The 22,601-nt window shown below is 34.3% G+C and overlaps 1 protein-coding gene across 1 annotated transcript in view; it reads left to right on the top strand.

Moving 5' to 3' along the window:
- COL11A1 (collagen type XI alpha 1 chain) overlaps positions 1 to 21,604 on the top strand; it is a 207,965-nt gene extending 186,361 nt beyond the window's left edge. The window contains exons 58-67 of the mRNA XM_059377355.1: positions 7,673 to 7,726; positions 8,609 to 8,716; positions 9,216 to 9,269; positions 9,359 to 9,394; positions 9,495 to 9,548; positions 11,014 to 11,263; positions 15,674 to 15,786; positions 17,231 to 17,299; positions 19,426 to 19,659; positions 20,888 to 21,604. Coding sequence (XP_059233338.1) covers positions 7,673 to 7,726; positions 8,609 to 8,716; positions 9,216 to 9,269; positions 9,359 to 9,394; positions 9,495 to 9,548; positions 11,014 to 11,263; positions 15,674 to 15,786; positions 17,231 to 17,299; positions 19,426 to 19,659; positions 20,888 to 21,034 — 1,119 coding nt within the window. The 3' untranslated portion in view covers positions 21,035 to 21,604. The remainder of the gene's footprint in view (positions 1 to 7,672; positions 7,727 to 8,608; positions 8,717 to 9,215; positions 9,270 to 9,358; positions 9,395 to 9,494; positions 9,549 to 11,013; positions 11,264 to 15,673; positions 15,787 to 17,230; positions 17,300 to 19,425; positions 19,660 to 20,887) is intronic.
- The last annotated feature ends 997 nt before the right edge of the window (positions 21,605 to 22,601 follow it).

Raw genomic sequence — 22,601 nt, 5'->3', positions numbered from 1 at the left:
TACAATATTCAAGGAAGTTTACTACTTAGACTTAAAAAGGGGAACGTAATCCTCAATGATAGATTATTGGAAAATATGCCACTTGATCAGATCTTTCCTTTCTTATGTCCTTTGGATAAAAAAATGTATTTCCACTCTGAATAAAATGCCACTAATGGTCCAGCCAGTTCTTTTCCAAATGTGGACAGTTCCCCAAATGCATGCAATTACACTTCGTTTCCTGGCACTTCATTTAAAAGAATGACATTGGCACAGGCACATAGTGATTCCTTCACCAAATAAATTGTTCTGAAACAGGCTGAAAGATAAAACATTAACCTCCATTAGTGAAGAAAGGCATAATTATTACAACTGAAGCTTGGTTACTATCATAAACCCTATGTGCAAAAAATGCTTGAGCTATGCAACAGAGCATTTAACTGACCAGCATACACTGTTCATAGATAGGAGTTCATTATAGGTGCCAAGGCTAAACCTGCTACCGAACCTAGGCGGAAGTGAAAATCTAAGTCTTGCCTTTAAAGTCATTGTTTTCTGGGGACATTTGGGTGGTTCAGTTGGTAAGAGTCTGCCTTCAGCTTAGGTCATGATCCCGGGGTTCTGGGATCTAGCCTTACATCAGGCTCCCTGCTCAGTGGGGAGTCTGCTTCTCCCTCTTCCTCTGCCTGCCAGTCTGCATCCTTGTGCTCTCTCTCTCTCTAATAAACAAACAAACAAAAAAAACTGTAATAAAAAATCATTTTTTCTAGTGACAGATTCTATTTTATTGTAGAGGCATTTGAAATTCATTGTCCCCAAATAGTTGTATGTAAAGGGATTAATCAAAATAGCTAATAAAACCTACAGCATTATACAAACATGATGCGTATTGATTCAAATAGTCAAATGCTTCTGTAGAGCAATTTACATTTTACAAAAATACCTCTTATCATGAATATATTACATACCCAGAATGCCATCAAAACTGGGATTCCTAATCTTAATTATTGTGGAGGAATTTTGGCCATTCCTTTTAGTAAAAATGTCACAAAATAAAGCAAATATTTCATGTTACAGAGATAACTTTTTTAACTTTTACTGAAAAGTTAAAGATCATTTATTTTTGCATAAGGATAAAAGTTATCAAATTTTGAGTGACCTCAAGCAGGAGATTATCAAATCTGCACATGACCCCATTAGCATCAGAACAGGGACCTGGCTGAAGCCCAGGTCTGTGCCACTGTATAAGGAATATTCTCCTTAGATATGGTAAACTCCTAACTGAAGAGTCAGAGCCTGGAAAAAAAATAATTCACCTTAATGTCACGTTAAAATTTGCCAGAGATTTTTTTCTTGTTATTTCAGATTTTCCAATAAGTATTCTGACCTTTCTCCAGATGAAATAAAAAACATCATGCTGAAGATTTCCTTCCGATAATATTAAAAATAAAACCATCAGATATACCACCTGACTCCAGCTTGTAAAAGTTTATATTTTTGACTCTTAGGTAAATGTGAGTTTACTGAGCAAGGGGCAGAACAATGCAAACCCTTTTAGGCAGAGTGAAGTGAAAAACTTCTGAATTTAACAGTATGGGTACCATGCCTCTCCTCTCTCTGGCTCCTTTTTTTTTTAATCAGAGAGGACTTATAATGTGACTAGACTGTAGCTTTTTCATAGCATCAATTAGTTTGATAATATTTAATTTTAATGAAAATTAAAGTTTTAATTTCATCAATTAGTTTGGTGATATTTAATTTTAATGAAAATTAGTTGGTTCTCATGAAGTGAGGATGGGCAGAGAAACCATCTTCAGGATGCTTTTTTTTTTTTTTAAGATTTTATTTATTTATTTGACAGACAAAGATCACAAGTAGGCAGAGAGGCAGGAAGAGAGAGGGGGAAGCAGGCTCCCCGCTGAGCAGAGAGCCCGATGCGGGGCTCGATCCCAGGACCCTGGGATCATGACCTGAGCCGAAGGCAGCAGTTTAACCCACTGAGCCACCCATGCGCCCCCAGGATGCTTCTTAAGGCAATTTAATGAGCTTTTCAACTCAGCTAAGAACAAATTATTTTAGTGTAAATTTTTGATTATGGTTAATGGTTAAGGTCATTGACTCTCAAGCAAGCTCCCTCGTTTCAAGAACAAACACTACCACTTATGTGCTGGACTTTAGGAAACCTATTTATTTATTTATTTATTTAGCTTTCGTTTCCTCATCTGTAAAATTAGAATATCAGTAACATCTACTTATGGGATATTATGACGTTTAAATGAATTAAATATGGATATTAATATCTCCTACCCCATAGGATTCTTATGTTAATTAAATAAGTTATACATAAAGCACTTAGACCATTAATTGGCGCTAGGAGCACCAAATCAAGAGTTATTAATAGAACGAAATGATGTTTTGAAAATAAACAATTTCATGTTTTTGTGAAAAGTAACTAAATTTGGGGTGCCTGGATGGCTCAGTCTGTACAGAATGTGACTGTTTATCTTGGGGTTCTATGTTCGGGCCCCACATTGGGAGTAGGGTTTACTTAAAAAAAATTAACTAAATTTGTTTGAAAGACACTGATTGTTAAACAAATGAAAAGGACCAATAAATAAATTATGCTTACAGCAGTTAGAGTATAAAGTAGGTGAGTACTATAATAGAATCAAGTAGAGAATGCTAACTGTATTCAGAGTAGGACTGTTAAAATGCCCTTTCCTCTGGGGACCTTTCCCTCCTCAGAAGTATGGTAAGATTATTAAAGGAGGAAAAAAAGAGGCTTAAATGTGTATGGAAGGCTTAAAAATGTGGGAGGTAAAAATAAGAGATTTCAAAACTCTTGCAAATTTGCATTCATCTCTGAAATTAATCCATGTGAAATTCATCTGAATATTCTTTCCATAATGTGTTTTTCCTCATTACAGTTATAAATATATTCACATGCACATCCCAGTCTGCACACGTTTCAGAAGCCTGTTTATCACCGTATTTCCGCAGCTACCTGTTGGGTCTCTTTCGCCCTTCTGGAAGCTGCCTGAAACTTCCTGCTGTAGGGTCCACTAGTCAGACAATACCACCCAACATTCCCCTTTCCCCAACTTTTAAATACAACTTAGCTGTTCAGTAAGTAGGACTTAACGTGCCTTCATCACTCTAGATAGCCAGCTACCCAGGTAGATGATCGTGCTTTAACAGAGCGTTCAGCTGTATGGATGCCTTGCCTTTTCCTCTGGCTTTTTGTTTTATCAGAGAGCATTTATACACTTCCTTATACACTGACTTTACTTAAAGTGGTATTTTGTAGGTATTTTATATACAAATTTATGTTAACCTTTAAAATGGAAATTCTTTGGGTTGAGAGTGAAACAGATCTTTTAAAACTTTTAAAATGTTACGTGTTTGGTTCTTGCCTACTCTGTAATCAGCTCTACTAGAGTTCAGATATGGTACAGTATTTATTTTTCACTTTAAAAGTTAGACATTTCTCATAGTAAAAATTAAACTTCTATAAATGCATGAATTTATGTACATATATATTTAGAATCACCATATGGAACCGAGGATAGATTAACTAGTACATATGAGAGCTAACAGAAAGCTAAGGACAATGATGAGATTATATAAAGAATAATAAAAGCATTTTTTAAGTTGAATCAAATTTTCAGGTAGTCAACAAGAAAAAGAGATGAAAAATTACCATAATATAATCAGACATTCCTTCTATTCACATACTGATAAATAAAATATCTGATAGCATTATTTTTCAAACCGTAAGTGCCTGAAAAAAATGGTAGGATGGCTTACTGAATGCAGTTTGATTTTTTTTTTTTTTATGCTACCTTTGAACTATCTGTAGGCAGGGTTGAGATACGTAGCATTCCAAAATGATTCACCTGGTTTAAATAGTAAAGCATTTGCTTTTCGCCAAATTAAATATTATTTCATGATATTGCATTCTAAATATAGTGTGGGATCTACAGTTTCTTTAAACTTCAGTGCACTAGAGTTTTGAGATGCATACCAAAGCAAATATTCTGTAAAGCATAATACTGCAGGGGAAAATGTTTGATTGTATATTCTAGACACTTAAGAATGTATTATCCTTGTTTTCCTTTTCAGTTATTACTTATGAATTATGTATTTCCCTAGGGTTTTTCAATTTGCAATATCCTAAATAGGAAACAGAAAATATGTACTTGGAATAGCATTTTTATATGCAGAATTGGTATTTTTTATATATTCCCAGTTCAGAGCCTTTATAACTGCTATCAATATCATAACTTTACCAATTTCTATTTCCACCTGATGAAAATGATAAGAAACTTATTTTGCTTGGTAAATTTGCCCTCAGATAATGTTTGCAAGTTCATAAGAAATTATTAGCTTAGAGGAATTAATCCTCATTTCCTCTAGCTCGTTTATGTACATTTATAGAAATGATTTAAAATGCATGAACACCATGTCTGGTATATTTCGCATTAAGCCTGAGTAATTGAAATTCCAGTGTTTCTTCACCTTCAACCTTCTCCTCTTTCTCTTCTCCCTCCTCTTCTCCTTGTCCTTTTCCTTCTCCTTTTTCGCCATTTTAGCTTATACTATAAGAATGTGGTGAGAAGCCTGACTGATAACTGTAATTTTTCAAAAAATGCTCTACTGCATTGTTTATACAGTATTTTTGTAGGTGTGATTTCTCTTTCATTATTACAATACTGTGATTCAGTTATTACTATTAGAGTACCTTCGTAAGTGAAGCTCCGAGATAGTAAGTGATAGATCCAAGGTCACCCAACTAATGTGTGGTTAGACCTGAGACTGAATGAAGCAGTGATTAGAATATTCATGTTTGGCAAGCAGCATCCCTACCGGATCTCCCACTTAGAGCAAAATTTCTGTAAAGTATATCATACACCCAAAAAAAGTTTGAGTGTAGAATGAGAAGTGAAGAAAGAAAAAAATCTAGCCTGTACATAGTTTTAGTCTGGAGAATATATTTACTTTTAATTGACATTATGTCAGGTTAAACCAATATTCTTAAAAGGTTTCTACTACTGGTACAAGCATATGGTTCTTTCATGCAGCTATGTTTTTACCAGAACCATTTTTTTCATACTTTTTTATGCCACCTTGTTCTAACATGTAGAGTCTTTGGCATTTATCCCGAAGGTGACATGGTCTCAAGAAATTATTTAAGTGATTCCATTACTCATTGATATTATGCCTTTTAAAATGTGTTATAGGGAAACATTATTTTCCTCATGATTCATCATGCATTTCTGATAAAATCAGAAAATAGTAGACGTGAAATATATTAAAATTATTATTAAACTAGTAGAACTAAATAGGTAATGCTTTTATTTTAACACAAATGAGATTTTTTTATGCTATTCTGATTTGCATATTGATTTAACCTGGTTTGGGACCTAACACCACAGAACCCTCTCTCTCAAAGCGTAATGAGTATCAAACTTACGAAACAGATCCCTGGTCTCTTAACTGGAGAATTTCAGATTCAGTTGGTCTGAGTGAGGCCCAAGAATTTGCTTTTCTAGTAAAAAGTTCACAGATGATGCTAATGCTGCTGCTCTGAGGACGACACTTTGAGATCCACTATGATAGGGTGTTAGTAGGTAAGATGAAAGTTCTATTTTCAAACCCAGCCTTAGAATATACTTGGAAGTAAATTTGGTAATATCTTTGTCATCTACTTTTTGTCTGTAAGGGATTTAACAAAGTGGCATGATTAGTTTTATACAAAAGAAAGTCTAACCTGAATTAGTATAAATTTATGTCTGAGGATTAATAATTTTCTCCTTGTTAGAAGAATTATTATTAGGGGCGCCTGGGTGGCTCACTGGGCTAAGCCTCTGCCTTCGAGTCAGGTCCTGGTCTCAGGGTCCTGGGGTCGAGCCTCGCGTAGGGCTCCTTGCTCAGTGGGGAGACTGCTTCTCCCTCTCTCTCTCTGCTGTTCCCCCTGCTTGTGCTCTCTCTTCCTCTGTCAAATAAATAAATAACATCTTTTTTTTAAAAAGGTCACTATTAGGCACATTCACATTTAAAATAGCACCTGAAAATAATTTGTATCTATTGGTAATGGAATGATGTAGGGAAATTGTCCACTTCTATATCAATATACTTAGAGAATTTCAAATCTTTCATAAATTAAAACAAATACAAATATATATAATAAGTATTAGTCCTAAATACTATTGTTACACAGTACTAATTGTACGAATCCTGTTCTTATTTTCCCCTGATGATCAGGGATTTGGTTTAAGGTACAGATGTGAGTAATTAAGGAATCCAAAAGGCTCATCTATTCAATCTAAGGAGATAGGAATTGTAATCCTCGATTTATAGATGAGAAAACTGAAGCTCTTTTTTGTTAGCTAATTTAAATTGCTAATAAGAGAGGCTGGCTTCTATCCCAAGTCTATCCTATTCTGAGCCCATACTTTTTAAATTACATCATACTACTTGGGTCAGATCCACGGCTCTTAATACTTTAAATTCACAAAAATGATGAACTGAGACTTAACGTGCTCTTTCACATGGAAGATTCAAAGTGTCTGGGTAGAGAGGAAAAAAATTGCTCATGGTAGCCTTGAAGAAGATCCAATAGTATCTATATACAATGGTATAGTTTGGTAAAAGTTAAAACAATTCACTTCCTAAGTGCCATGTTAAGAATCAATTTTAAAATTCAATTCAATATAAATAATTCAAATTCATAGAGAAACTGTAGAAATATTTCGCTTTGTTTTTCTGGCAGCCTTACTACTGCAGGTAGTAGTGACCTACATTTTGTAGGTCACTTATCTTGACTCTGATTTCATCAATCACATCCTTACTAACCATCTTTTAGTGTCAGTTCCACTTCTGACAGAATCTCTTGCCAGTTTCATTTGTCATTAGTTTCAGAACAAGGGTCATATTTTGTATTACCTTCGATATGGGATACACTGATTTTTATATAAAAATGTTTGTTACAAAGTCGTTAATATGAATAATTCCGTGGGCAGGGGTAAGAACTAAGAATTAGTTGATGAAGGCATGACATGATTTTCATAAAAATATAATTTAGAATAAATGGATAAATGTGTTATCCCTGGACCATAAAATAGTTAATTGGTAAAATAGAGATGTTTATATGAAAAAGCTAATTGTTTTATTATTTAATTTACAAATCATTTATATAAAAGGAATTACGGTTAAAAATACTGTTTGAGTTTGCTGAGGAAAAGTGGTTATCAAAGGTCAGTTGACTGTCAAAAATATTTGGGGATTTTTTTTTAATTTTTCAGGAAATACTGTAATGTATTTGACTTTGTAATGTATTTGACAACCGAAATATTTGATTGATTTGATGTATAATTTGAAAATCCCTTCTTCTAAAATTATTTAAAAATTTATCCTTTTTTAGTTTAAAGACCATGCAAACCATGCCTTGTTTCTAATTTCACATTTCTGTGGTCCAACTTGTCCATAGGATGCTTTATAATTGTGGTTAAATATTAAACCATAGAGTTTTAAACAAGCAAAATTATTTTGAATCCTGAAGAGTAAGCACTAATCATTATTAATTGTTTTTGAACTCTGTCATATTGCCAAAACCAAACTTGCCCTGTGGATAGTAATATGATTCTCTAACTCATACCTACTCTATGTATGTTTATTATTTCTTATTATTTAGGGACCTCCTGGTTTACCTGGTCTCAAAGGTGACCCTGGTTCCAAGGGTGAGAAGGTGAGAGTAAAAACACATGTTACTATAATTTTGATATCCCAATAGCAGAGACAATAATTTTTCATATTAAAATCACTCAAAAGGAAATTTCAAAGAATATCTTTGTCCTTCTAACCAAGGGAAAAGCTGCCAATCCTCTGTTTCCCAGATGAATTTAGAGGAGAGAAAATATACAAAGTCATAGTGAAAAATGTATCAGAATTCAGTGTTATCTTTTTTCAATGTCCCCTTGTTGGAACCATATGGAGAAAGCATATGGTTATACTAAAATAACCCTTCAGAAAATAAACAGATGGAATAACAAAATGCCCATTTTCATGTTTTTAAACATGAAAATGAAAAATTTAAGCTATAATACCTTTGAAGTAGTAATTTGATCTTCCAGAATGTATGCTGAGTTGCACCAAATAATTAAAGAAAATAAGCCTTTTTAGAAGGCCATTAATGTTTTTTGGATTACTTTTAAATTTCCAAATGTCTCTTAAGGACTATAGAATTTCTGAAAAGTAGAAATCATTTCATATAAAATATGATTATGAAAATAATGACTTTTCAGTTATTTCATCAATGAAATAATTCTTAGTGGAGAATTCATTTTAAGTAAATGAAACACTGAAGATGATACTTTTAGAAAGCATTCTGTTTCCTAAAATTCCTCCCCACCAATAAAAGTCTCCCTTGATATAAGCAGTAAATGATCCTGTTAGGTAAGAGAAAAGCAGGTTCTTAATCCTTTATATCATTCAGAAAGGGTTAAAGTTTCTTTTTTTTTTTTTTTACTTTTATGTTTCGTAAACTTAGTGTGCAATTATTTTATGACTATAGTTTAGTAGATGGTTGTAATTTATATATTGTTAAACTTCTTTTCTCTGCCTTCTAAAGGGACATCCGGGTTTAATTGGCCTGATTGGTCCTCCAGGCGAACAAGGTGAAAAGGGTGACAGAGGACTCCCCGGAACTCAAGGATCTCCAGGAGCAAAGGGGGATGGAGTGAGTAAAGATATAAATTATTCTCCTACTCCTTTCCAGTCGTACCCACACACACACACACACACACACTCGCACATGTGCACATTCCATTAAACATGACCAAGGGGGTGATTTAGAGTATCTTTAATCTCTTTAAGTCAGTGATGTTTTCAAGAAGAAATTTGCTTAATCTTAAAGTAATAAATTAAAAACATGATAAGTTAGAAATTGAAAAATTACAGTTCAGTAGTTAATTACACAAAAATTTATCGAATTTCCAAAACATACAAGTTATTATTCTGAAGGCTGCTTTATATCTATAAAGATACAGACATTGAAGCAAATGGGGAAAAAAGTACAGATTACCTTGCAAAGGTTATTTCTTAGATTCACAATGAAAAGTTTTAGGCTATTCTTACATATTTCTGCATAATCAAAACCCTGCAGTTGTGTTGTTATGCACTAATCTTATGCATAAACTAGCTGAGGAAAACTCTAATTTGGATGCTTCTCTCTGCAGGGAATTCCGGGTCCTGCTGGTCCCATAGGTCCACCTGGTCCCCCAGGCTTACCAGTAAGTACTAGACGAAAGAATTTTGTAAAGTTTACAAGTCATGAATTCTCCAGATTTTTATCTGCCCTTTTGCCTTTGCTTTTTTCTAGGGCCCTCAAGGTCCAAAGGGTACCAAAGGCTCTGCTGTAAGTACTTTTGCATTTGGGTTTTCATTTTTCAGGGAAGTCCACTCAAATGCCTTGTTCTTCATTTATCTTGTTCCTTTGCCCACCCCACGCCCCACAGGGACCTGCCGGCCAGAAGGGTGACAGTGGTCTTCCAGGGCCTCCTGGGCCTCCGGTAAGTGCAGAGTAACAAGACTGATGTCCTGGCAGTTAGCGTCCTGAGACTGCCAGTGATTTCTCTGAATTTATAAGAAGGATGGAAAAAAAGGCATTTTCTCAAAGTGCTGATTTTTCTAGGAAATAGCAACTATATTACGTAATCAGGTCCCCATGCCAAGGTTTTCTTTTAATTGAATATATAAAGATACATTAACTACATATTATGATAATCTAGTTTTTATTTGTTTTTCAAGAAAATGACATACTTTTTTATGTCACATTTTTATGAAAGCAATTGATTGTATGCCACAAATATATATATATATATGTCTGACCACACTAGGAATAAAGACAAGAGTTTAGATACTTGGCATTTGTTTTCCTACTGTATATAATGTTCAACCAAAAAGCAATAGCAATTTGTAACATTTATTAATGCTGACATTTTCCAGGCTTCACATTACTACTAAGAGAGAGATCCACCTTGCTAGGGCTGCCATAACAGGTACCACAAACAAGATGGCTTAAATAATATAAATGTACTGTCTGACAGTTCTAACGGCCACAAGTCCTAGATCAGACTGTGGGAAGCATCGGTTCCTTCTGAGGACTGTGGAGCTGAAGGTCTGTTCCATGGTCCTCTCCTTGGCTCATAAATGGCCGTCTTCTCCTATCTTTTCCTATCATCTTCTATGTGTGTCCCATAAATTTCCTCTTACAAGGATACCAGTCATATTGAGCTAGGATCCACCCTAATGCCCTTATATTTACTTAACTAATTATATCTACAGAGACCTCATTTCAAAATGAGGTCTTATTCTACGGTACTGGTGCTTAGGACTTCTACAGAGAACTTTTTGTGACACAATCCATACCGGTATGGATTTATCTATTTGGTGTAGTTCTACTCTTGTCATAAATGCAAATTCAAGTCTGGTTGCATTTTCTAAGCTTTTTAATTTAGGCAGTTTTAACTTATATTTGAAATAAGTTAATCTGCATTTTTAAAAGTTTAACGTTTCATAATATAAATTATTATCAAGCACAATAGACAATTCATTAAGTAGCATAAGAACCCTAAAATGGTGTTTTAATCTTCAGAGACTAAAATCTAGTTGTGGAGGTAAGACAGGTAAATGAGGACTAATGAATAAATAATCAGGTAATGCACATATGTTCACACAAATCTTTTGCTACACTACTTATGTAGAAAAAGTTCCAGATATCATCAGAGTTGGTGTCTACTTTAGTATCCCTACTAGATTATTTTTAAAAAACTTACCAAGTTTACATATCTATCTACCTATATATGTATATATATATATAAATATATATTAGCAATTAGAGAAAACATTGAAAATAGGAAAAACATTGAAAATCTAAACCAATTGTAATTTCTTATAACAGTGACATAACTAGTGATATTTATGCAGAATATTCTATCTTCAGAAGCAATTACATGCACGTTATCTCTTTCCCAGGGTCCACCTGGCGAAGTCATTCAGCCTTTACCAATCTTATCACCCAAAAAAACAAGAAGACATGTTGAAAACATGCAAGCAGATGCAGGTGATAATATTCTTGATTACTCAGATGGAATGGAGGAAATATTCGGTTCCCTCAATTCCCTGAAACAAGACATCGAACATATGAAGTTTCCAATGGGTACTCAGACTAACCCAGCCCGAACTTGCAAAGACCTGCAACTCAGCCATCCTGACTTCCCAGATGGTATGTTAATAATATAATGACACAGCAAATGTACTTTACGATGATGCATTGTCAGCTCTTTCATTCTAGTTAAATGTTCAATATAGAATCTAAATAAAACTAAAGCAAATGATTATTATTCATTCCAATCTTGTAGACAGAAAAAGTCATTTACACTGTGCAATTTAAGATCTGCTTCAGATGGGGCGCCTGGGTGGCTCAGTGGGTTAAGCCGCTGCCTTCGGCTCAGGTCATGATCTCGGGGTCCTGGGATCGAGTCCCACATTGGGTTCTCTGCTCAGCAGGGAGCCTGCTTCCTCCTCTCTCTCTGCCTGCCTCTCTGCCTACTTGTGATCTCTCTCTGTCAAATAAATAAATAAAATCTTTAAAAAAAACAAAAAAAAGATCTGCTTCAGAGAGTCCTTTGCCATTTTTTGATGATTATAGATAACATAAATGCATTTTCCCTGTACTAACAATCATAGAACAGGTTTTTTGTGTGCATGCATGTGCACATTAGTATATAATTATTTATATCCTATAACCTAAGTTATTTTACATTGATATGAGTAAAATTAACATGATTAACAGCTTAACTGAATCGTATTTGACCTATCAGTTTAGCAGGCATTTGGTTAATAGAATATTTAAGAATCAGATAGCTTGGGGCAAAAATTTGTGTAATGGATCCACAAATAATCGAGCTGTGAACAATTTGTAATAATAATCAAGATATTTTATTATACTTACCATTTTTTAAAAAAGATTTTATTTATTTGACAGAGACAGAGATCACAAGCAGGCATCTTAAATTTCCCACTTTACGTGTAAATATTTTATCACTCTTTTTACTGTTGGGACAATATTATTTTTCTCTGTCAATCATATAAGAATGCTGTAACTGAGATCTAAATAATTCAATACAGAAAATTTCAATGTGATTCAGAAATAGCCACCACCATAAAGGAAGAATGTCATAAACTCTTTTCTTAATCAAGAATAGCCTGTTGAGCAAAGGAAACAGTTAACAAAATCAAAAGACAACTGACAGAATGGGAGAAGATATTTGCAAATGACATATCAGATAAAGGACTAGTGTCCAGAATCTATAAAGAACTTAGCAAACTCAACACCCAAAGAACAAATAATCCAATCAAGAAATGGGCAGAAGACATGAACAGACATTTCTGCAAAGAAGACATCCAGATGGCCAACAGACACATGAAAAAGTGCTCCATATCACTCGGCATCAGGGAAATACAAATTAAAACCACAATGAGATATCACCTCACACCAGTCAGAATGGCTAAAATCAACAAGTCAGGAAATGACAGATGCTGGCGAGGATGCAGAGAAAGGGGAACCCTCCTACACTGTTGGTGGGAATGCAAGTTGGTGCAGCCACTCTGGAAAACAGCATGGAGCTTCCTCAAAATGTTGAAAATAGAACTGCCCTATGACCCAGCAATTGCACTATTGGGTATTTACCCTAAAGATACAAATGTAGTGATCCAAAGGGACATATGCACCCGAATGTTTATAGCAGCAATGTCCACAATAGCCAAACTATGGAAAGAACCTAGATGTCCATCAACAGATGAATGGATCAAGAAGATGTGGTATATATACACAATGGAATACTATGCAGCCATCAAAAGAAATGAAATCTTGCCATTTGCAACAACATGGATGGAACTAGAGCGTATCATGCTTAGCGAAATAAGTCAAGCAGAGAAAGACAACTATCATATGATCTCCCTGATATGAGGAAGTGGTGATGCAACATGGAGGCTTAAGTGGGTAGAAGAATAAATGAAACAAGATGGGATTGGGAGGGAGACAAACCATAAGTGACTCTTAATCTCACAAAACAAACTGAGGGTTGCCGGGGGGAGGGGTTTTGGGAGAAGGGGGTGGGATTATGGACATTGGGGAGGGTATGTGCTTTGGTGAGTGCTGTGAAGTGTGTAAACCTGGTGATTCACAGACCTGTACCCCTGGGGATAAAAATATATGTTTATAAAAAAAAAAAAAAAAAAGAATAGCCTGTTGAAACTAAAACACAAGTAGCTACTAAGGGTTCCATATAGACTAATAACCAAGGTCTTCAAATGTATAATATGTGTATGTGAAAAAGATACATTCAGTTCAGTAGTAATGCAGTGATTTATAAGAATGATTCAGACTTTGATCTAGCTAAGATAATCATACTTTATTGAAATTCAAATATAAAAGATTACAACATGTACTGAGTTATAAAACATGATATGATTAATTAGAACCTGAGAAATCAAGAAAAATTTTTGTAAATTTTGGAAAATGGAGAGTTCACCGTGAGCTATAGTTCTCTGTGGTTTCCATATAATAACTAGTATTATTAATTCTTCAATGTGTTAATTAATTACAATTAAATATTAGTTAATTAATTAAACAGTGCCAGACACTGTTCTTCAGACAGAGATTCATAGATAATGCAGAAGGAATAATGCCTTTGAGCTACTATTATCAAACAATGGAGACAGAAAAATCATAAGTAGTATTTATAGCATATTATGACAGATATTGTGGAAAAAATGAGTAGATAAGGTAGTGATCTCAGGATTGTGAGATCCAGCCTTCTGATGGGCTCTGCACTCAGCACAGAATCTCCTTAAGAATCTCTTCCTCTCCCTCTCCCTCTGTCCCTCCTACCCAGCTTGCTTGTGCACACTCTCTCTCTGTCAAATTAATGAAATTAAACATTTTATTTAATCATTTAAATTATTTTATGCATCAAAATCAATGACAAAAATACAAATAAAAATTCTCTATTTTAATAGCAACATTTAAGCTGAAATCGAAAGGGATGATTCGCTTTTGGATAAATAAGATGTTAATATTTAAGGAGGTAACATTTAAGCTGAAACCTATAAAGAAGTAGCCAGTTATGCAAAGAATGGAAAGGGTGTTCTGGGCAGAGGATATGGGTAGTTTGAAAGCCTTGAAGAAGACAAGGTTCTAGTGTCTTCAAGGAACCTAATGTCTCCATGGCTAAAAAGTAGTGAGCAAAGCGGAAAATGACTTTGAAGTAATTTGGAAGAAAGCAAGGTAGAATCCAAAGAAGCTGGTTAAGGAGCTGTTGGATTAATCTAGGCAAAAAATTGTGGTGACTTGATTTAGGGGCCTGATAGTAAAAATAGGAGATGAATAAATTTGAGATAAATTGTACATGGTATCCATAGTATACAGAATTTATTGAATAAAGGTGTCTTGGTAATTATGTTATTATTACGTTATTTGAAGAACATTTAATGGCAATACTAGCAGATTAAATCAAGAGAAAAAATACCACAGATGAATCTTGGAACACTGAAAAAATAAAATTTACAAAAAAGGTAACAGAACATAAAAAAAATACCACAGAATTTCTAAAAACTGTAAAATGTATCAAACATTAAGAGTGGTTATCCTGATGCGTAAAATCCTGATCATTTCAACCTTTATATATATATATTTTTTTTTCCTGAGGATTTCAATTGGTTCCAGATGCAAATCTATAAATGGTGCAATCAGAAAAAATTTAAATGTTTTTTGTATATATACCCTGTTTATATACAGTAATAGTAAAAGATAAAGCGATTGGTATTAGGTTTTTAAGAGTTCTAGTACAAGCTAAGCAATAAGAGATTTTGGAATGTGAAAAGTTAATAACCAGTAGATTCACATAATTCAGAGTAAAATTTAAAATGATGTGGCAGCATAGAAAATGGTAGGAGGGAAGCAAAGTGACATCAGATGTACATCAATGCTATCTCTCAATAGCTGTTAGCAACAAAAACTATATTGTCAATTATTTTAAAACAATTTTGTTATTCCTACTACTTACCATCTTTATTCATCTACTACTAATTTAATGGTCACCGTCATTCAAAGAGAGGTACATTTACTACAAGAAGTTTATGCTATAAAGTAATGCAAAAGTATGATCCCGAGGCTAAGTAGATACTATCACCTCCATTGTTACAGATGAATAAACCACGGAAAAATACAGTGATTATTATACTCAGACTATTTAAGTAGTAAATAAAACATATGAGATTTAGGGTTAAGTTAGCTGATTCCAATATGCATGCAACTTACTTACAATGGCTAAACTGAATGTTAATATTTGAGGAGGTGACATTTAAGCTGAAATCGAAAAGTAACAAACGTGCTAGGAACCAGAGTGTTCCGGGCAGACTGTATGGGCAAAGCTTTGATTCAGGCAAGGCAAAGGGTCACTCTAACTATTCAAATGCATACCCCAATGTGACCAGGAACATAAAGTGATTCTCATGGGAAAAGATCCAACAATATTAACTATTCTTTATTTCGCTAAGAAACTTTGATATTTAATGCAATCATTTTTCCTATGCATGTATTTTTATATGACATATTTTTTTCTACTTCTAGGTGAATATTGGATTGATCCTAACCAAGGATGCTCAGGAGATTCCTTCAAAGTTTACTGTAATTTCACGTCTGGTGGTGAGACTTGCATTTATCCAGACAAAAAATCTGAAGGAGTAAGTACCAATCTGTTTTGGTGGTGACTGTTGACAGTTCTTGCCATGTTTTTGCAATATTGAACTAAACAGGAAAATTATACTGTCATATTTTCATTTATCTGCTTTTCTTACAGGGTAATTAGAGCATTTCATTTGCATAAACATGAATAAGACACCAAAGTGATGCACAGAGTTAACAAATACTTCTCTCCTTTATCTTTTACCCAGATGTATTCTTTATGCACCTGCTTGTGCTCTAAAATTCTATGGCTTTTCCATGACACAGCACAGCTGATTCTCAAATTTTAGTGCGTGCATAGGATTCTTCATCCCAATTACCACACGATAGAACTCGCAGCTGTACATGATGTTCAAAATACACAATTTATAATCTTTTACATAAAGTAAAAGTATTGTCTGCATTTGCGTATTTTTCAAATGTTTAGTCTTTTCAAAAACATTTCTTGATTTTTACTGAGCAGTATCCATACATTTGAGTTCTATCTTTAAAGCTATGAAGACAAATTACTAATATAGGGAAAGATCTCTCACTAGCATAATTGTATTCTCCAGTTTCTGGTGATAGATGTTGCCTTTGTTTGTAATCTTGTAATAAATCACATTCTTCTTAGTAAATGGTATAGGCATACAGAGGCACAGAAAGTCGTGAAGGCTTAACAAGTAGCTTTCGGTGTGTCTAATCTCTTGAGAGAAGTGAAGTTTGTGAGAAAAGGGTGGGTAGCAGTGCCAGGAGGCAAAGCAACTTCTGATTCCCAACCAAACGTGGCCTGTGGCAAAGCGTAATAAAATTCCTGTAGCCCCCCAAGAAACCAGAGAACATGGAAAATGCCTCCCCTTAATGCTGATAACTCAAATTCCCTACAGTGAGGCCTTAGATACCCATATGTTTTGCTGATGTTTGCAAAGCAAAACAATAATGCAGATCTATTAAAGATTCTAAATATTCTTCCCAGCAGGAGATGATTAGGCTTGCTTCTTGCCAAGGACTTTTCCAGAGCATGTCACCCTCAGTTACTGGCTGAATGTTTTCAGGATGCTTCCTTTCACTAGGAAATACTGATGGTACTTGTCTTGATGGCTGATACCAGCTGGTATTATGAGGCATTCCTTTGCGAAGGGGTTTTGCCTAAGAGTTCCACCAATGTCCCCTCAGCTCTTAATATACTGTCAGTAGGTTATGCCCCCTCCAACTTTTTTTGAGCAATTAAAAAAAAAAAAACCCAAAAACAAAAAGCAGGAAGAAAATGAATCCATTTTCACTAAGTGGGAATTCACAGGATCACTCTCAAATTTTGCTCTTTCTCTCATCGCCTATAGTTCAGGATAGACTATTTTAAAACTTCTATGGCATTTTAGTCTTACTGAAAATTACTGGTGTGTACATAAACAATATTGTTCATAATTTTTACCTATTTTCTAACTTCCTGTTCCTTTGCAACAGGTAAGAATATCATCATGGCCAAAAGAGAAACCAGGAAGCTGGTTTAGTGAATTTAAGAGAGGAAAACTGGTATGTTATTACCTCAGCATGAAATGGTTTATCTTACACTTCATTAATAAAGCGCAAATTATGTATTTCTAGGTCTTGACTGTGAAAGTCTAAATTGTAGTGTCCAGGATTCCTTGTGTTCTCCAGCTTGCTCCAACTATATCTCTTAGACTGCTGTGGTATTTTAGGGAAGTCTAAATGTTTTGTATCAGAATACATGGAAATATGCTATACTTACCAAAATAATGTGATCAGATAAAGTATGCATTTCACTGAGTACCTGCTAGACATCATAAAAATAGATTATGTTAGAAATGTCAGGTATAGAGAATACATAAATTATTTATTGTTCTTTATATCAATAAAAACTTTTGGAAAGTAAAATGTTTTTTCTGATTGCTACATGTGGCTATAAAGTGAACTGACTGACTTGACCTTTTATTTGGATTGGAGCACAAGTTCACGTAGATATTTCTTGTATATTTCTCATACAATGACCAGTTCACTAGTAATAATTTGTTACAGGTATTTTAAGATAGGTGCCAAAACTAAATTGACATTATAAAAGGTGTTTAAAAATATGTGTGTGTTTAAAATATTAATAAGAATATATTTAAATGAAAGTTTCTCATTTATCCAGGTAATTATTCAATTGTTTGATGTTCTTAAAAAAGCTATTATTTTCCAGTGATGGCTATTTTATAGTTATCCTAAGGAATATACACAAATTAATTAACAACATTAGTGAAGTTCTCCACATAATTCTTCACTGCAGTCTAAAAGTTACATTAAATATCCATGTGACATCTTATCACATGTGTAGAAGTGAAAAATACATACACAGAAGAGTGTGTGTGGTGTCATTTTTTTGTTGTTTTGGTTTATTTTCCTTCGTGTTCATTCCCCAAGTGTCCTTTTTTTCTTCAGTCAAACAAGGTTCCTCAAACAAGGTTCCTGGGCCGTTAGTCAGTAAGGAGTAAATAAATTCAACAATAAGGAAGAAAGTATAGGTAACTGTCTTTACAGGGGCTAAATCTATATTCTAGGTAACTTTTCTAGGTAACTTTCCTACTCCATGTTTAAAAAAAACAAACTAGGTTTCTATGTTTCAGTAGTCCTCAGTATTTCGATTGTACCCAATAAAACAATTTATTTTTTAATAAAGGGTTTTAATAATTTTCAATTATCTTCCTGCTCTAAATACAAAATAAGTATTTACTGACTCAACAAATATTCACTTGCATCACCTCGGGCATTATGTTTAGTGGTGGTGACACATTGGTGAGTAAGTATATCACCTAAGAATGAACAAAGAGGTAGGTCTAGGTCTGTGAAGTAAATTAAAGACCAAACACCTTAGAAAACTATGGCCCCAAAATAAAAACTGCAAGAACGTGTTTAAAATGTGGGCCAGGTGGATGTACTATGAAATTTTTTAAAGAAGTAGGTGAAATTTTTTTTAAAATTGGGGGGAAGGGGCTGCCTGGGTGGCTCAGTGGGTTTGTTGAGGACTCTTGGTTTCAGCTCAGGTCAGGATCTCAGGGTCAAGAGATCCAGCTACGTGGGCTCTGTGCTCGGCAGAGATGGGAGTCTACTGGAGAGTCTTCTCCGCCACCCCATCTGCTCTTTCCCTCGTACTCACATGCACTCTTTCTTAAAAAAAAAAAAAAAAAAAAATTAAGATAGGTAACCTTTGCATTGCACCAAGATTCCTCAGTTCCCACTGTTTCGCTATCTAAAAAGATACACAAACACAATGAGAGATAGTTCATAAACTATAATTTAAATTTATTTAAATTACTTTAAAAGGTACACTAATATAATGAAAGATCTCTTGGAAACAAAAGCATTTTTGGGGGGAAGTTTTTAATGGTTAGGACAATGAAGCATAGAAATAAAGTGACTCTTTTCAAAGATAAATAGTGCTTGCAGTAACTCAGGTGGGAGTACAAGAATGATTTCATAAAATCCTGACTCTGGGTCTTCTGTCCCTCTGTGCCTACTTTCTTCCCCTACGTGAAAATGGGCCACTCCATGCATCTGCATGCTTCTGGGATCACAGTTCACTGTCAGCAGTGATTTTTATCCCTTCATAACATAAAAGAGCCAAAGAATCTAGATGTGTCTTTTTATTCTTTTATTCCCAGCTTTCCTATTTGGATGTTGAAGGAAATTCCATTAATATGGTGCAAATGACATTCTTGAAACTGCTGACTGCCTCTGCGCGGCAGAATTTCACCTACACCTGCCATCAGTCAGCAGCCTGGTACGATGTGTCATCGGGAAGTTACGACAAAGCACTTCGGTTCCTGGGGTCAAATGATGAGGAGATGTCCTATGACAACAACCCTTACATCAAAGCACTGTATGATGGCTGTGCGGTGAGTATAATCACTTGCCTTCTTTCTCAGGGTGGGAGGCAGTGTGTAACCACCTCAGTTTGGCCCTAAGCCACATTTCTCTCATGAATTGGATGGCAGTTTTTATTAAGATCTGGTGCTCAGCACTGGCATTAAAACACAGTATCTTAGAAGCCACTGATACTCACATACACATACACACACACACACACACACACACACACAAACTCTGAAACATACAAATAGACACATAATCTAAAAGCCATAACAGAAGGTAATCTTAGACCATATGCTATTTCTATGGAATTATTCCTGATCATTGAAAACTACTGTGGCTCATTATTCTTGAAATTTAAAACAAAAGCAAAAAACTTTGTCTCCTTCATCCATGATTCTAAAATGACAGATAAAGGAATCAGCATTATTCTAAAATGAAAGATAAAGGGATTGGCATTGTACCATTTATACCATAGATAATTCTTACCCTTGTATTTTGTTTGCAAGGTGCTTCTCTGTTGCTTCTGTATTACCACCTGTTTAGACAGTTATTATCATTTTTGTTGTTGTTGTTGTTATTTCTATCTTCTGGAACTATCCTTTTCACACAATGGGAATTTGATTTAAGAAAATGGCCCAGAGACCACACTGAAAACCTCATTGTTTTCGCTGATGACTAAAGAAGTCACAGTTACAAAGAAAAAGGCCCATGTCTTCAACCAAGTAGGTAGGGTACCCACAGATCAAAGAAGAGAAAATAAAACACATTAAAAGTAGCAAGTGTCTGGATTTCCCAATAGTAATATACTGATAATCATTCACAAAATTAAGATATAGCAGCAGACACGCTTTAACTTCTGACTTTGTGCCCTATAATTTCTATACTGTATCTTAAAATCTTGATATATATGTAGTATGATTTCAGTGGTAAGTGTATATTATTATGAAGGAGCCTGACCCAATTTTATTATCAGTTTTCATATTAAACTGTACTTGTCAATTCAGTAAGATTCTCTTCAACTGTGCAATACATCTGAATATTATAGTTGGGTCATAACAGCTAAATATTAAACGTTCAAAATTTAAAACTACATACGACAGCAGTAACACCAGCAAGAGGGACTCACACAAAGATAATGACAAATTTCTTTCTTACTTGCTCACCTCCATTCAGAGGCTTAAGAAAAAAATAACATGGATGTTAAAACTATGAAATGATTGTGTAACTTGGTATTTCTGCTTAATTTTACAGTCCAGAAAAGGCTATGAAAAAACTGTGATTGAAATCAATACCCCGAAAATTGATCAAGTTCCTATTGTTGATGTAATGATCAATGACTTTGGTGATCAGAATCAGAAGTTTGGATTTGAAGTTGGTCCTGTTTGTTTCCTTGGCTAAGATTAGGATGAAGAACATACAAAATCAACAGAAAAAAATACCTTGGTGCCACCAACCCATTTTATGCCACATGCAAGTTTTGAATAGGGATGGTAGAGCAAACAACTCGCTACGTGTATTTGTACCGATTAGAAATACCGATGCCCTTGCAGGGGACAGAATCTTTGCATGACAAAAGCTTCAAAAATCATAAAAATACAAGCTAGTGTGGCTGAGATGGAAACAGGCCTTATTCTTGATTCCCAATTTTCATCTCTCCTTTTCCTATTTGGATTTCTTTGGTGCTGTAGAAAAAAGAAGAGAACGATATATATTTCATAAAAGATATGGTGCTCATTCCCGTCCATCAAGGATGTACTAAAACAGTGTGTTTAATAAATTGTAATTATTTTATGTACAGTTCTATACTGTTATCTATGTGTCCATTTCCAAAACTTGCACGTGTCTCTGGATTCCATCTGACTCTAATTTTATGACAATTGCAGAACTATGATGGCAATAAATATATGTATTATGAAAAAATAAAATAATTTCTGATGACTCTAATTCCCTTTCTTTGATGAATAATAAAATGCCTTTGTATATATTGATGTTGAAGAGTTCGATTATTTGATGTCGCCAACAAATTTCTCAGAGGGGCAAAAACCTAGAAGACTCACGGAAGCACACTTGGATCCACTCTTCTCTACTGACAGTAACTTTGGTGAATTTCAGCCAAAAATATCATGCATTTGATGCTTCATTCAATGCTATACCTCAGCTTCTTTTCAGAGTCCAGGATTTCACAGGATCCTTGTATATATGGAAAATAAGCAAGTTTATATTTTTGGACAGGAAAATATGTATGAGAATCTATTTTAACAAATCGGTTCCTCCATCAAGCAAACAATTAGATGTACAATTTTTTTACTACCTTATCTCATCTCATCTCATTGTTTTCAGTGTGCTTCAGTCATCCAGATTAATATTAAAAGATGGGAACAAAGCAATTGTTTATGAATTTGTTCAATGTTATACTTTTTAATCAATCAATTTCTTGAATTTGATTCTATGTTGCATATTATAATAGTCTTCAAATACTATTTTACCTGCACCTTTCCAGCAAATACTATTTCTTTTCTTTCAAAATACTATCAAACATTATTTGACCTGCCTAATTTCTAAATAGCATATGGGTGGATCGTTACTAACAGTGCTTGTTTTGAAAGTCATACTTATTAAAACAATCAAAACATTTTTCCACTAAGGTATTTTCTTCCAGGTAGCTTGATATAGCAATAAAATTTTAAAGTTACAAATTGAACTTTGTATCTATTTTAAGTAATATATGTAAGACTTGGAAATAAATGTTTTATTTCTTATATGAAGTGTTAAATTAATTGACACCAGATTTCACTGGAACATTTTCAACTGATAATTTATCACAAAAGATCATACCTGTAATACTGGAATTAAAACGTGAACACTTGTCATTCAGAAGTTCTTTTATTTTGAAATCAAGCTTGTAAATGTCCTTTCAAGAAGGGAGATATGAATCGTATAAATAAACTCAAGTCTTGTCTACCTG

Source organism: Mustela nigripes, chromosome 14, assembly GCF_022355385.1.
Source record: "Mustela nigripes isolate SB6536 chromosome 14, MUSNIG.SB6536, whole genome shotgun sequence".
NCBI lineage: Eukaryota > Metazoa > Chordata > Mammalia > Carnivora > Mustelidae > Mustela > Mustela nigripes.
This window is presented reverse-complemented; position numbering and strand designations above follow the sequence as displayed.